The sequence below is a fragment of the Furipterus horrens genome, unplaced genomic scaffold (genome assembly GCF_987537825.1).
Source record: "Furipterus horrens unplaced genomic scaffold, mFurHor1.1.pri manual_scaffold_3, whole genome shotgun sequence".
NCBI lineage: Eukaryota > Metazoa > Chordata > Mammalia > Chiroptera > Furipteridae > Furipterus > Furipterus horrens.
This window is the reverse complement of record NW_028327173.1, coordinates 203,180,192-203,195,281: the sequence shown is the minus strand read 5'-3', so window position 1 is coordinate 203,195,281 and position 15,090 is coordinate 203,180,192. Positions and strand designations below refer to the sequence as shown.

At 37.3% G+C, this 15,090-nt stretch overlaps 1 protein-coding gene across 1 annotated transcript in view; it reads left to right on the top strand.

The window, feature by feature from the left end:
- The window catches only part of TC2N (tandem C2 domains, nuclear), a 40,187-nt gene that overhangs the window by 8,126 nt on the left and 16,971 nt on the right, over nt 1–15,090 (top strand). Inside the window, exons 2-5 of the mRNA XM_090271312.1 lie at nt 2,311–2,433; nt 4,099–4,332; nt 13,011–13,178; nt 14,297–14,388. Coding sequence (XP_090127438.1) covers nt 2,367–2,433; nt 4,099–4,332; nt 13,011–13,178; nt 14,297–14,388 — 561 coding nt within the window. The 5' untranslated portion in view covers nt 2,311–2,366. The remainder of the gene's footprint in view (nt 1–2,310; nt 2,434–4,098; nt 4,333–13,010; nt 13,179–14,296; nt 14,389–15,090) is intronic.

The following is a 15,090-nucleotide window of genomic DNA, read 5'->3' as shown; positions in this document are numbered from 1 at the left end:
TTTGCTCTTTTTATTTACAAGATCAAGTTGTCTGTAAATAGAGTTTTACTTTTTCGTTTCCAGCATGGGTGCCATTTATAGCCACCTAGTCTGATTGTGCTGGCTGGGATCTCCAGCACATTGTTGAGCAGGAGTGGTGTGAGCAGACATCCTTGTCTTTTGCTCCGGTTTAGAGGGAACGCATTCAGTCTGTCAGCAGCTACTGTGATGTTAACTGTAGCTTTTTCATAGATACTCTTTATTTTGTTGAGAAGATTCTCTTCTAGTGCTTGTTTGATCAGCTTCCCTTCTTTTTCTTTTTTATCATGAATGAGTATTGGGGTTTTCCGATCCTTTGTATCCATGGAGATGATCATGTGATTTTTGTTGCATATTTTATTATGTAATGTGTTACATGAATTGATATTCAGATGTTAAACCAACCTTGCAATCCTAGGATAAATCTCACTTGATTATGATGTTTACATGTTTCTGGATTCAGTTTGCTAGTATTTTATTGAGAATTTTTTTTGTCTATATTCACAAGGGATATCCATCCTTTTACTTTTAATGTATTTGTGTCTATATTTAAAGTACATTTCCTGTAGCCAGCATATAGTTGGGTCATGTGTTTTTAGCCAGTCTGACAATCTCTGCCTTTTAATTGGCATGTTTAGAGCACTTACACTTAATGTGATTATAGATACAGTTAGATTTCAATGTATCATTTTGCTGTTTTTTATTCCTCCCACCTGTTTTATGTTCCACCTAATGTATAATCTTACTATGTGTTTACTGTTCATTCCAGCTGTTCTTTGTCTCCCCCCTTTTTCTGCTTTCTTTTATATTAAGACTTTTTAAAAAATAATTCCATTTGATCAACTTTAAGCTCATTGGCTAAACCTCTATTTTCTTATTTTAGTGGTTGCTTTAGGGTTCATGATACTGTTGCAGACAGGCTACTACGTGCTAGTACCAACTGCGGCTGCCCACCAGATGTGTAGGGCTCCTTTGGAGGGATGCCAACCTGGGTGGGTCCTCAGGGAAATGCCAGGATGGAATGATCAGTGTTAGCAAGGTTAATGGAGAGCATCAGAAATGGCACCTGTCAGCATCAGACCAGTTAGGTGGAAGAGAGTAAAGAAAGGGGGGAGAAGTGGCGCCCACCAGCCCCTCTAATTCCGGAGAAAGATCTCTGTCCCTCCAGCACATTGCCTGAAATTAGTCAATGTCCCACCTTGAGGTGTGACCCGGGTGCTTTTCAGGCTGCTGCCCCTGCGCTGGGACTTGGAAAGAGCACAGTCTTGGTTTCCTACAGTGCTCTGTTATGGGGGCTCCTCTTCCTGGTGCAGGCATCCCCCCCCCCAAGCTTGGGCTTGGACCCCTCGCTCTTGGGTGGCGGAATCTCCATAGTTGTGACATCCCTCCCACTTGTGGGTCACCTCATGGGGATTGGAGGGTAGGGTGGGTCCTGACTAGACTGAGTCTCTGCCCCTCCTACCCCTCTCAGTGTGGCTTTTTCTTTATATTTGTAGTTGTAGAAAATCTCTTCTGCTAGTCTTCAGTTCACTCTTAGAGAGAGCTGTTCCATATGTAGTTGTAGTGTTGGTGTCAGTGAGAGGAGGTGAGCTCAGGATTTTCCTACTCTGCCATCTCGAACCTGAAAGCCAGGAATCTTGCTCTTGAATGCCAATTAATTTGTCCATGGAATGCCATTCCTTGTGATTGGTGCATTGTCCCTGCAACTGATGTGTCTCCTGGACATGAAGTTCTTATGTAGTTTTATATTTCAGGTAAATTTAAAACAGACGCCCTTTTCCTCCAGTATATCTTATTTGTGACTTAGTGAGCTGGGGTCATGTGTGTGTTTACAGTGTTTAAAACATACTTTTCTGTTAGCATAATTCTAAGCATTAAACTGTCTCACAAAGTATGAAGTTATTTGTTTATTGGCCCCCATTGTAGGGTCTTTGGATTACCAAAAGAATTAATTTGGAGCAAGTGAAACTTTTCTCACACTATTTTTATGAGTGTGATTTTATGTTTCAAATTTTGCTTGGTCATCAGTTGAGATATACAAGGCTAACGAGAATATTGAGAGTGGAGATTTTCTTTTTTCCAGATTAACATTGAAATTGTTTAGTTATTTTTAAGCATGTTATTTTATTAACTTATATGGAGCCCAGGTTATACAAAAATTAATAAGAACAAAAATCTATTGTCCTCTAAACATTTGAACATCTTAGAAAGGAAGATATGATTTACTGTATTTAGTGATACCTAATGGCATTAAGCGTGACCATTTTAACTTGTTTTCTATTCTATCAACAGATCAATATTAAAATTGGAAGTTTGTATCTTTGGCTCAATATTGGAAATTGAATGTAATGGCCACAGAATTTATAAAGAGTTGCTGTAGAGGGTGTTTTTCCGGTGAAACTGAAAAGCACAACCGTGAGTTTCATTTTACTTTGACTTCAACGCACATTTATTTGTGGCATTTTGTAATCTAAGGGTAAGTAAGACATATTTCCTCACTTTGTGGGAGAGGCAGAAACATAAATACAAGGCACCCTCAGCAAGTATTAAAATACCTTGGAGCATGGCGGAGAGACACGAATTCAACCCGGGAGGCACCCTGGGACAGTCCCACAAAGCAGGTGGCGTCAGGTATGGAAGCATGAAGCCGATTCGTGAGCTGAGCGGGAGGAAGGAAGGAAGGGAAGCTGAGCACTGGGTGTGAATATTACAGGTGGATGAAATGTGGGCAAAGGTAGGGAGAGAAGTATTGGGTGTGTTTGGGGGACGACATACTCTGGCAAATGTTTTAATGTCCATTTTGTGAACAGTGCGTTGAAAATGCCTTTTGTGGGTGCTTGAGCAATAAAGAAAAGGACCCGTGGAGAGAAGAGAACCATAAATTGACCAAGACCCATGTTTATCAAGGAGGCTTGGAGATTTCCTTCTATTACATGGTTTCCTCATCTCCTCAGGGCTATGACTGGAACTTCATTTTTCATTGGCTCTTTCCTGTATTTCTTAGTCTAGAGCAGCGGTTCTCAACCTTGGGTCGCGACCCTTTTGGGGGTCGAACGACCCTTTCACAGGGATCGCTTAAGACCACCGGAAAACACATATATAATTACATATTGTTTTGGTGATTAATCACTGTGCTTTAATTATGTTCAATTTGTAACAATGAAAATACATCCTGCATATCAGATATTTACATTACGATTCATAACAGTAGCAAAATTACAGTTATGAAGTAGCAACGAAAATAATTTTATGGTTGGGGTCAAGGGTCATCACAGGATGAGGAACTGTATGAAAGGGTCGCAGCATTAAGAAGGTTGAGAACCACTGGTCTAGAGCATAGCTGCCTAGCATATTTGAGTATGAAGCCTTCTTTTTTGCATTAAAATGTTAAATCAACACACAATAGTAGCTGGAGTTATTTCATTCTACAAGCAATACTGATTCTACATAGATTAACTCCAGGTGTCCCTCACCTCCCGGTCGTAACTCACACATTTTAGGCATTACAGATCGTTTTAGGGAAGGGACAGCAGAGGTCGGAGGTGCTAGCATGGGGAGAGTTGCGCTTATATTAGGGTCTTTGTATATTTTATTTTGGGATTTGGTGAAGATCTTTATAGACTTGGAGACCTAAATTTAGGTTTTTTTTCAGAGTTGCTTTATGTATTTAAGACTGATGTTAACCATTAATATTGACAACAAGAATTGGTTTGTTGAGAGTATCTTTAAATGACTGGATTTTACTTGAAAGTATTGTGTAATTAACTTCAAAGTAAACTTGTTTTCCATCTATGAACTCTTTTGTGGAAATGGGACTCTTTAAAAACTACACTTACCATTATGATAAATTAATATACTTTGGAAGTAGTATATTAATTGCTCAAATATTGGCTGGACAGAATTAATGTAGAATCCAGATGTGCTTGATAGGACCCAAGAACAGTTTATGTATCTGCAGTTTTTTTCTAAAATGATTGAATACATACCAAAGCATGTTAAGCTTAGATTATTTTATATGAATCTACATGTATATTTGTAATCTTTTTCTTTTTCTTTTCTTTCCCCTTCTTTTCCATGCAGCTTCCATGGAAAGGGACTTTAAAACAGCCGTCTCCAGTAGTTACAGTCCTACAATCTGTGTGCCTCCACTGACTGCTGTTTCCGTGAAGCCTCAGGTTGGCTGTACTGAGGATTATTTACTCTCCAAATTACCATCTGATGGCAAACAAGTACCGTTTGTGGTGCCCAAGTTTAAGTTATCTTACATTCAGCCCAGGCTACAAGGAACTCCTTCACATCTAGAAGAACTTGAAGGTAAACAATGAAAGGGCAGGGTTTAAAAATCAACCTGCAGCTTTTAAATGCTGTGACTGCGCTCTTTTGTGTATAGATTTTATATTTCACTTTTTATGTTTTGTTCTTTCTATAGAGGAACTTAATGTACAATATCTGACCATAATACAACACATTTGTACTTAGATCTGGCTTCTTTTAAAGGACTAATGTAACAATAGTACATCAGTTATTCTTCACATATCTAGAAAGAAAAGTAGATGAATTCTCTGTATTTGATTACTAAATATAGGAGACATTCTGTCTACTGTTTTCTAAAGTTTGGTATCAAAAGAAATAAGGAAGCAATGAAGTAGTCTTTTTTCTAATCTTCCTACACCACTATAGTCCCCAGCCTATAAATACACTTGCCAGTCTAAATAGCTGCATGAATGAAGTATATTCATTGGCTGAATTTTGGCTAATGTTGTAGAGGTCACTGGACTAATGAAAAGGAAACAACCTGTAACTCTTACATTTAAAAAAATAATTTTGTTCTAGTGGATTGGCACAGTCAGTCACAATGATTATTTTCCCTCAAAATTTTATTATGAAAAATTTCAAACATATAGAAAAATTTAAAAAACTTAATGGTGAATATCTATATATGGATTCTGTCTGGAAAAAGTCCAGCCATTGTTAATATAACAAGAATGGTGTGCGGGACATCAATGTAGCCTGGCAGCCAAGGAGAGTGGCCTGGGATGTGCATATGTGAACAATGACGACCTCACTGTACTAGTCAGTGGGAGCGGTAGATGCCATTGAGTGAGCATGTGTACCATGTGGCCATCACATTCAAAATGACTGAGCGAGTAGAGCAGTGAATCTGCATCCAACTGCATTAAGCTTGAGCATTCCTCTGAGGAAGCTATTTGGATGACTCAGAAGGTCACAGCTACGGGCAACTCGTGATTGGCAGCTTCATCGCAGCAATGCGCCTGCTCATGCATCACATCTCATGCAGAGCTTTTTTGCAAAATATCAAATCACCCAGGTGACTCAGCTCCACTACAGCCCAGATTTGGTGCCCTGCGATTTCTGGTTTTTCCCAAAACTAAAATCACCTTTGAAAGGGAAGAGATTTCAGACTGTTGATGAGATTCAGGAAAATAGACAGGACAGCTTATGGAGATTGGGAGAACTGTGTGAGGTCCCAAGGTGCCTACTTTGAAGGGGACTGAGGCATCATTGTCCTGTGTACAGTGTTTCTTGTATCTTGTATTTTCTTCAATAAATGTATTTTTCATAGTGCGTGGCTGAATAGTTTCTGGACAGATGTCATATATCTACCACATAGTTTCTTACATTTATATTTTACTATATTTATTACATATCTATTCGTCCATTTCGATGTGTGCTACTAATCCTTTTTTGCACGGGAGAATGCATGTCAGAGTAAACTGTGGACATCAGTAAGTAGACTTCCTTCTAAATATTTAAGCATATATATCATTTACTAGAGTTCAGTATCTGTTTAGTCTTCTTTCAGCATATACTTTATACATAATGAGCTGTCCAAGTTTTAAGTGTGTAATCTTTGAGTTTTGGCAAATGCACATACCAGTGTAATGAAAATTCCTATCAAGATCTAGACTGTTTCTTCAAATAGTATTTTCTTCCCCATCCTTTCTTTTTTCTTCTGGGGTCCAGTGACATATATGTAGGACCTTTTGATACTGTTGTATGTGTCTCTGAGACTTCTCTTCCAATCTTTTTTCTCTCTGTTCTTGGGATTGGTTAATGCTGATCTATTTTCACGTTCATTGTCTCTTTACTTTTTTATCTCCATCCAGCTGTGAAGCCAATCCAGGGAATTTTATATTTCATATTTTAGACATTGTAATTTTAGCTGTAGAATTTACATTTTTTTCTATAGTTTCTGTCTTTGCTGTTTTTTAAAATTATTGTGGGCCTATTTTATGTCTTAATATCTTTCTTATTTTTTAAAAGATTTTGTTTATTTATTTTTAGAGAGGGGTAAGGGAGGAAGAAAGAGAGGGAGAGAAACACCACTGTGATAGAGAAACATTGGTCGGTTGCCTCTCGTATGTGCCACGACTGGGGAATGAACCTGCAACCCAGGCACGAACACTGAACCAGGAGTTGAACTGGCTACCTTTCAGTTTGTGGGACGAGGCCCAACCAACTGACCCACACCAGTTAGGGCTGAGCTTTAACATCTTTGTCTACAAATTCTAACATCTAGGTCATCTAGGTTTGGATTCTGTGTATTGTCTTTTTTTTTTTTTTTTTTTAATGGGCCACATTCTTCTGTTTTGCGTGTGTGTGTGTGTTTGGCGGTACCTTTGGATTGTATCCTGGATGTTGGATGTTATGTTGTAGACTCATATCTGTTTTATTACTCAGGTATTTTTTCTTTTTTCTTCCTTTCTTTTTCTTTTCTTTTTTTTTTTTTTTCTTTTTTCGTAGACAGCTCGGCTGGACTCTGCAACTTGGTAGTGGCAGCTCTTACCTCAGCTCAGTTTTATTATCCTTAGTTGGAGTCTGTCCCACACATGTGTGGTTCAGGGATCAGCTAGGTTTTTATTATTTATTCACATAATTTGGGGTTTTCTCCTTTCCAAGGCTCCCGCCTTACTTTTTAGCCACTGTGATTGCTCTGAACTTTGCCTTCTAGTTCTTCAGGCCAAAAAGACTATTGGTGTTTCACCCACCCCTCTCAGTGCCAACCTTGGCCTGCCCTTTAGGCTAAAAGTTATTAAAAACAGGGAACTAACTGTGTACTATTCCCTTTTTTCCAGGTTCTGCATCGCTTTTGTTTACTCTCCAGTGCCTTCAGGGTTTTAGTCTGTGTTTCGTTTGGGTTTTGGTCTAGAGTTTAGTGTTGTTATCTATTGGAGAGTAGGGCCTGGTAGGAGTGATACATATATTTTTTAAACATACAAGGAAAGATGAACCCTGTGCCTTGTTTTTCATATATCAGTAGTATCTCTAAAAAATCATTTTTAAAAGCTCTGGCTCACAGGATACTGTGATTAATGATTTTTCTCCTCCTCTCATACTTGTTTAACAACATTGGGATTAAATCATATAAACAATCTTGTAATTTGTTTTATTCACATCATATATTATGAACAGGTTTTCAAATTCATTGCTTTCTAATGGCTCCAGAGCTTAAATTATATGGGTGAACCATAATTTATTTAATAAATTATTTATTTAATAAATTACCCATTCTTAGACATTTAGGGTATTTTATGCTTTTTTTAATAACCGGGAAATAAGTATGAAATACCTATCTGGCAATATGTGATAGTTTTTCTTTTTTTCATTGTATCACTAGAAATTTACTTTTTGAGTTGAATAAGTAAGAAATTCATTTATACTTAAATTATAGCCTCACTAAGGACGTAGTGAAGCCATCTGATTTTTAGCCTATTGAAGAGAGAACTACTTTATATTACTGGAGACAAGAAAGTACAGTAGTCCCTTGCTATATCGCTGTTCACTTATCACAGCCTCACTGTATCGCGGGACTTTTAAAAATATTATATTTAATTATCGCGGCTTTTTCGCTATATCGCAGGATTTTGTGGTATTGTTTTTGTATGTTGTTGCATAGGTTTAAGAGTGTAGAATACATGTAAGATTCCTACTTCGCAGGGGTTCTGGAACGTAATAACCGCAATAAGTGAGGGATCACTGTATTCTTGGTACCTAAGTGTAGAAGTAGAATATGTGTGAGCTGTATGTGTATATGCATCTGTGAGTGATGGGATGATATGGAGATCTTGAAAAAAAGATAGAGCAGACCACTATCAATAATAACTAAAGTTATGTTTCAAATACTTGAAATTTGTTTTGTTGCATTGCTTACTTGATGATGAGTCTACTTGTAGCTGTAGCTTTCTGCTTTGGTAACAGATTCTGTGATTAACATTTTACTGCGCCTGCTTTATCACCTATGTACCTATCTCCATCAGAGAATGCACTCTAATAGTGTAATTTCGAAGAGGGCTTTTGAGAGATGTAGACAATTACATTACATTTAATTTTATACACTGTGGTTCTCTAAATCGAGAGAAATTCCTCTTGAACTTAAAAAATGATATCACTGTATACTATTTGCGGGCAAAATTGGCGTTCTGGAGTGGCTTACTTATAAAGGAAAAAGGAAATCAGAATGTTCTTTTTATAGGTATAGCCTAGAAAGGCAGTGAGTCGTTTTTGCTGCTCCTGCTCCTGACAGTGCTATCCTCGTTACCGTAAACAGACTTCTGTAGCGGCGTTTGTGTGCCGAATGGTTCAAGTGTGAGCATATACGCGGTCGGCTCATTATAAGGCTCGCTGGCGTCCTAGCTTCCTTCTGGCACCCCGCTGATTACGGGCCGTGCTTGGATTGTACACACAGTGTTTTGAACCAGGATGAAGATAAAATCTCCCCTCATAAGCCCGTATTTTTTCTTTTCTAAATTTGATGTGAAACCACCTGTTTTACTGCTTAGCATAATTCAGAAAATAGTAGTGTGTACTGTTGGTTCCATTTAAATAGGACAAAAAGAATTAAAACATGGTGATTTAAATGTTTTTAAAAACTTTATGTGTATCTATTATTTCCAATGTGATTATTAGTTTTGAAAAAAATTGATCTAGATATAAAACAGAGAGACTTCTGGTCAAGATGGAGGCGTAGGTAAATACTCTTTACCTCCTTGTACAACTACAGCAAAAATTACAACTAGACTACAAGACAAATATCACCCAGATTCATCAGAAAATCAAGCCGTATGGAAGTCTGACAACCAAGGATTTAAAGAAGCCAGATGGGTAGGAGGGGTGGAGACGTGGAGAGGCAGCAGAACGGGCAGTCCCACACTCAAATGTGGTGGATAAAAATCAGGACGGATACCTCAGGAGTGAGCAATCCCAGCCCCAGACCAGACCACCAGGCTCAGGGTTCTAGTGCCAGGAAGATAAGTCCCTATAACTTCTGGCTGTAAAAAACAGTGGGGGTTGGGGTGGTGGAAAAAACTGCAGGATTCTCAAGAGACTCCTCTTAAAGGGCCCACAAAGGTCTCAGGACTTATGCAGACCCACCCCCTCTGGGATTCAGCATCAGGGCAACAGCTGGAAGGGCACTGCTGGCATACGGAGAGAAAGTGAAGTGACGGGCAGCAGTCTGAGTGCTGGGAGACAGCTTCCCCCTGGGCATATCTCCAGAGGCCAGGCTGCAGCACTGTCCCCCCTTTGAGCCCCCACCCCCACCCCGCCCAGAGCTACAAAGCACTGAAATGAGTTGCCTCACCCTGGCGATTACCTAGGCTCCACCCCACACAATTTACAATGTCTTTTCTACAATAGGCCACGCTACTAAGACAGGGAGTCAAAGCAGCTCTACCTAATACACAGAAACACACACAGGGAGGCTACCAAATTGAGGAGACAAAGAAATATGGTGCAAGTGAAAGAAGAGAGCAAAACTCCACCAAAGAACAAAATGAAATAGAGATAAGCAACCTACCAGATGCAGAGTTCAGAACACTGGTTGTCAGGATGCTCAAAGAACTCATTGGGTAGTGAAACAGCATAAAAAAGACCCAGGCAGAAGTGAAGGTTGCATTAAGTAAAATAAAGAAAAATCTACAGGAAACCAACAGTGGAGGGGATGAAGCCAAAAGTCAAATCAATGATCTGGAACATAAGGAAGAAAAAAAACATTCAATCACAACAGCAAGAAGAATAAAGAATATATATATATATATATAATAGAATAAGGAGCCTCTGGGACATCTCCAAATATACCAACATCCGAATCATAGGGGTGCCAGAAGGAGAAGAGGAAAAAGAAGAAATTAAAAACTTATTCGAAAAAAGGAAGAAAACTTCCCTTATTTGGTGAAGGAAATAGACATACAAGTCCAGGAAGTACAGAGAGTCCCAAAACAAGTGGACCCAAAAAGGCCCACACCAAGACACATCATAATTAAAATGCCAAAGTAAGAGATAAAGAGAGAATCTTAAAAGCAGCAACAGAAAAGAAGAGTATTACCTACAAAGGAGTTCCTGTAAGACTGTCAGCTGATTTCTCAAAAAATCTTTGCAGGCTAGAAAGGGCTGGCAAGAGGTATTCAAAGTGGTGAAAAACAAGGACCTACAACCAAGATTACTCTATCCAGTAAAGCCATCATTTAGAATGGAAGGGCAGATGAAGTGCTTCTCAGACAAGGTAAAGCTAAAGGAGTTCATCATCACCAAGCCATTATTATATGAAATGTTAGGGAACTATATAAGAAAAAGATGATAAAAACTATGAACATTAAAATGGCAACAAATTCACAACTATCAGCAACTGAATCTAAAAAACAAACTAAGCAAACAAGGAGAACAGGAACAGAATAATAGATATGAAGATCATTTGGAGGGTTATCAGTGGGGAGGGGGAAGGGGAGCAATGGGGGAAAAGGTGCAGAGATTAAGAAGTACAGATTGGTAGGTACAAAATAGGGGGATGTTAAGAATAGTATAGGAAAGGGTGAAGCCAAAGAACTTATATGCACGACCCATGGACATGAACTAAGAGGGGGAGAGAAAAGGGGTACCAGGCAGAGGGCGGCAAAGGGGGAAAATTGGGACAACTGTAATAGCATAATCAATAAGATACATTTTTTAAAAGAAAAAATAGATATAAAACCTATGTAGAATAAAGGAGAAAGAAATATACAGCTCAGTGATTATTACAAAGCAAAACATGTATAGTCACCATCAAGTAAAGAGTATCGCCAGAAGTCCCAAAGTTTTCATCATCCCCCTTTTCAGTCACTTCAGACTAATCAGTGTCCCAGCTGTTATAATCGTTCCTCTCCTGCTTTTCTTCCTTTTTACCACCTAAGTGTATATTCCTAAATATTATGGTTTAGTTTTTTTCTGTCTTCTGACCTTTATATAAATGAAATCACATATTCAGTATGTATTCTTTTCCTTATGGGTAGCTTTGGTTTGTTTTATATCTATAAGTGTGCTTCTCTATTGTATTCTAAATGGATGTATACAGTGGTGTTTCTGTATAGCCCACGAGAACACATTTTTGGGCAGTAAGTATATACCGCAGTTCATCTATTTTACTGTTGATGGACACTTGGGTTTTTCCCAGGTTTTGGCTATTATGGATAATGATGCTTGTACTTGTCTCTTGGTGCACATATGCAAGCATTTCACTTGTGCATATGTCCCTGAATGGCATTTTTGGGTCAGAGGGTATAAATATCCTTAGCATTAGTAGAAATTAGCAAACTTCCTGCAGTGATCATCAGCAGAGTATCATAGTTCACATTGCTCTACTTTGTTGACAGTGCTTGCTATTGTCAGACTTTTAAATTTTTATCATTCTGGTGAGCATGTAGTGCTATCTTATTAGAGTTTCAATTTACATTTTTCTCGTGACCAATGAGATTGAGCACTGGGTCGTGATTATTGGTCATTTGGGTAGAATGGCTCTCTTCTGAAGTGTCTGCTTAAGTCTTAAGCTAATTTATATATAGGCTTGTCTTTTGCTTATTGATTTGTGGGAGTTCCTTGTAACGTCTAGATATGAGCCCTTTGCCAGTTATATTTGTTACACATACCTTCTCACTTGGTGGGTTAACTCTTTACTCTCTTAAATAGTCTTTTGACAAATGTGAAATTTCAATTTTAATGTGGTTCAGTTTATTTCAAAAAAATGTTTTTTATTAATGCTATGTTCCCTTTAAGAGTGCTTCTCTCCCCTAAGGCCATGAAGATTTCCTTATAAATTTACTTAATATAGAAGTTTTACTGGTTTGCCTTTAACACTTCATTTAGAGCTATAATCCATGTGGAATTAATTCTTGTGTGACTATATTTAGTTGGGATGAGGGTTTTTATTTTTTCATTTTTTTTTTCTATATCAATATTCAGGTGCCTTCTCACCTTTTAGTGAAAAGGCCATTATTTTCCTACTGTTGTGCAGTGCCACACTGATTATAACTCAAGTATCCATAAAAGGATGTCTCCTTCTGGGCCTTTAGTTGTTCCATCAATCTTATAATTGTGCCAATATTCTATTCTTAATACCCAGTAGAGCAGTTCTTTCAACCTTGTTTTTCTTAAAGATTCCTTTTTTGATTATTTTTAGTCCTTAGTGTTTTATATAAATATTTTCTATTTATTTTGCTATTGGATTTCTAATTTTATTGAGCTGGTGTTCGGGAACACACTCTGTATGATTTCAGTCCTTTAAAATTGATTGAGACTTCCTCCGTGTACCTCAGCATGTGGTCAGTTTTTATAAATATTCTGGTCTTCATGAAAAGAGTACACCTCCTGCCAAAATAATCTTTTTACTTACAAGATGCTTTTGTATAAGCAGAAAAATAAAGGGAAACTGATCACAAAATGTAGCCTTGTCCACAACATTTTGGAATGCGTGCTAAGGGCAGAGAAAAATGTCAGCTGTTTACCAAACTGCCCCGAGAGCAGGCTTCCCGGCTGACCCCCGGCAGGATGCTCCCCGCGGTCAGCGCTCAGTAAATGTGCGCTTAATTAGATAACAGACGCATGTGAGTTAGCATGGAATTTCACTTGAAACACATTTTTTCCCTTTGCCTCGAATGCACCAACTGTTGGCTAATAACTTCAAGAAAAGGATGTCGTAAAACTTTAGAAACATTTGCTTTCAGGATCTGCCAGAGCATCTTTTGGAGATCGAAAGGTAGAACTTTCCAGTTCATTCCATGCTGGACCCGCCTATGACGTCTATAACCCGTTCTATATGAATCAGCGCATCTCACCAGACCTGAGTCGGCGCTTTCCTCTTTGTTCAGAAGCAACCAGACTATATGGATCAGGTTTGAAATTTTTTTGTTTTTTGTTTTCCTCTTTGTGTTTATTTATTTGCACAGTTCAGCTTTTTATTGAACGTGTACAAAAGAGGTATAGTCAAAAAGACCAAAACCTATCAGAATCCTCAGATTCTTCTTTCTTTGTTTCCACTTCTCCTCAGCTGGGCAGCCATGGGGGCTCTTTGTGTTTCTCTCCTAGCAAATGTGCAAGTCAGATGAAATCTGAGACCCTGGAAGAGAAGAGTCTTATTATGAAAAACAATGTACAAATAAGAGAAAAGCAGACTTCAGAAATGATGTAATGAATATCATGACTTCTTTGTGGTATCATATCTAATAGAAAATAGAAAGATTCATAAGTTATTATGTTAGTGAGTTCTCAATCCATTTTATTTGTCCTTTTTTGAAAGAAGTTTTGTTTACGGATATTTTGAATATATTTTATATATCACTTATCCATTCACAAATTCTGCAATAGATATTTACTAGCTTTTTCCTTTTCTGCTCTATTCTGTGAAAATGATAAATTCAGAAGCTCATGATATGATTAGAAATATAAAAGAAAATAGAAAATGCCTGATAGATATATATTGCTGCCGCAACCCTGAATTCAGGATGAGGTATTAAAAATAAAGCAGAAGTATTTATTGAAATATTTATTTGTTTTAGCACTGCTAAAATACACAATGTGCAGAGTTCCATTCTTTGAGGATCTTACAGTTTAGAAGGGAAACTAGAAATATAGGGTTATGTAGGATTCAGTATTGATTTTTTAAAAATAAGTGCTCATTAAATAGTTAAATTGCATTTAGCACAGAGGACTTACCTCTCTTAGCTTTACTTCGGGGATGAAGAATTGAGGAATGTCAGCAAAAAGAATGAATTTTGCCTGCCTGATATTTGATGTAGATGTAAAAATGTATTATTTGATTTTTGTTGGTTTTTGTTTCAAACAAAGTAAAATAATTGAAAACTAATTAACTTTGTTAGGTTTTAACTAAATAGATTTGCATGTAATCATAAATGTATGCCTAAAAAGATTTAGTTCATTGTAATTAAGTAGAATGCCAGTGTTTTTTCTTCTTTACTATAAAAATAAGTAATTTACTCCTGTCCCTCTGTAGTTTGTGATTTAAGGACCAACAAACTCCCCGGTTCCCCTGGACTAAGCAAGTCTATGTTGGATCTTACAAGTTCATCACAGAGGTTCATCCAGGTAAATTATTTATGTAAATGTAATTATAACCAATAATTTGTTTTCAAGCTAAAAACTTAGAAATCAGTGAATTACATTAGGAACAACATGTTTTACATCTTTTGTAGATGTATCTATTTTAATATCTCTTCAGATAAACACTTGACATTTTCCACATGTATTATTTTAGGAAGTTTTCAATTGAATACAAAAAGGCAGTAGTTTTTATTTTATTTTATTTTATTTTTATGAGTCTTACATCTCTCAGTTGGTATGCACTCAGACACTTGGAATTAACTTTCTTTAATGAATATAACTAGTTAATAAAAATTAGTATTTCTATTGAGATGTAGGACTTAACTATTCATTAATATTAACACTGCCCTCTTTTTCAAAAAGAATTGAGAAATTTTTGATATTTAAAACATATTTTTAATACAAGTGAACTGTGATTATTATTAAAAAATTAGCAGGAATACCTAAGCAAAAGTAAAAAGACAGCTATCCTATATTCCTAAAACGGAGAGTAAAAGCACTGTGCATGTGAATATAGAGACATAGACTGTTAATACGGAAGTGTATTCTAAATAATCCTTAACGATCCCAGTTAATTTTTTGCAGACTCAGTTCTTTATCGCACCAGTTTTCAACCTGTATTCGAATTGTGTGGAGAGGTTGTTAAAATACAGGGTACCAGGCCGCGTCCCTGAGCTTTTGGTATGG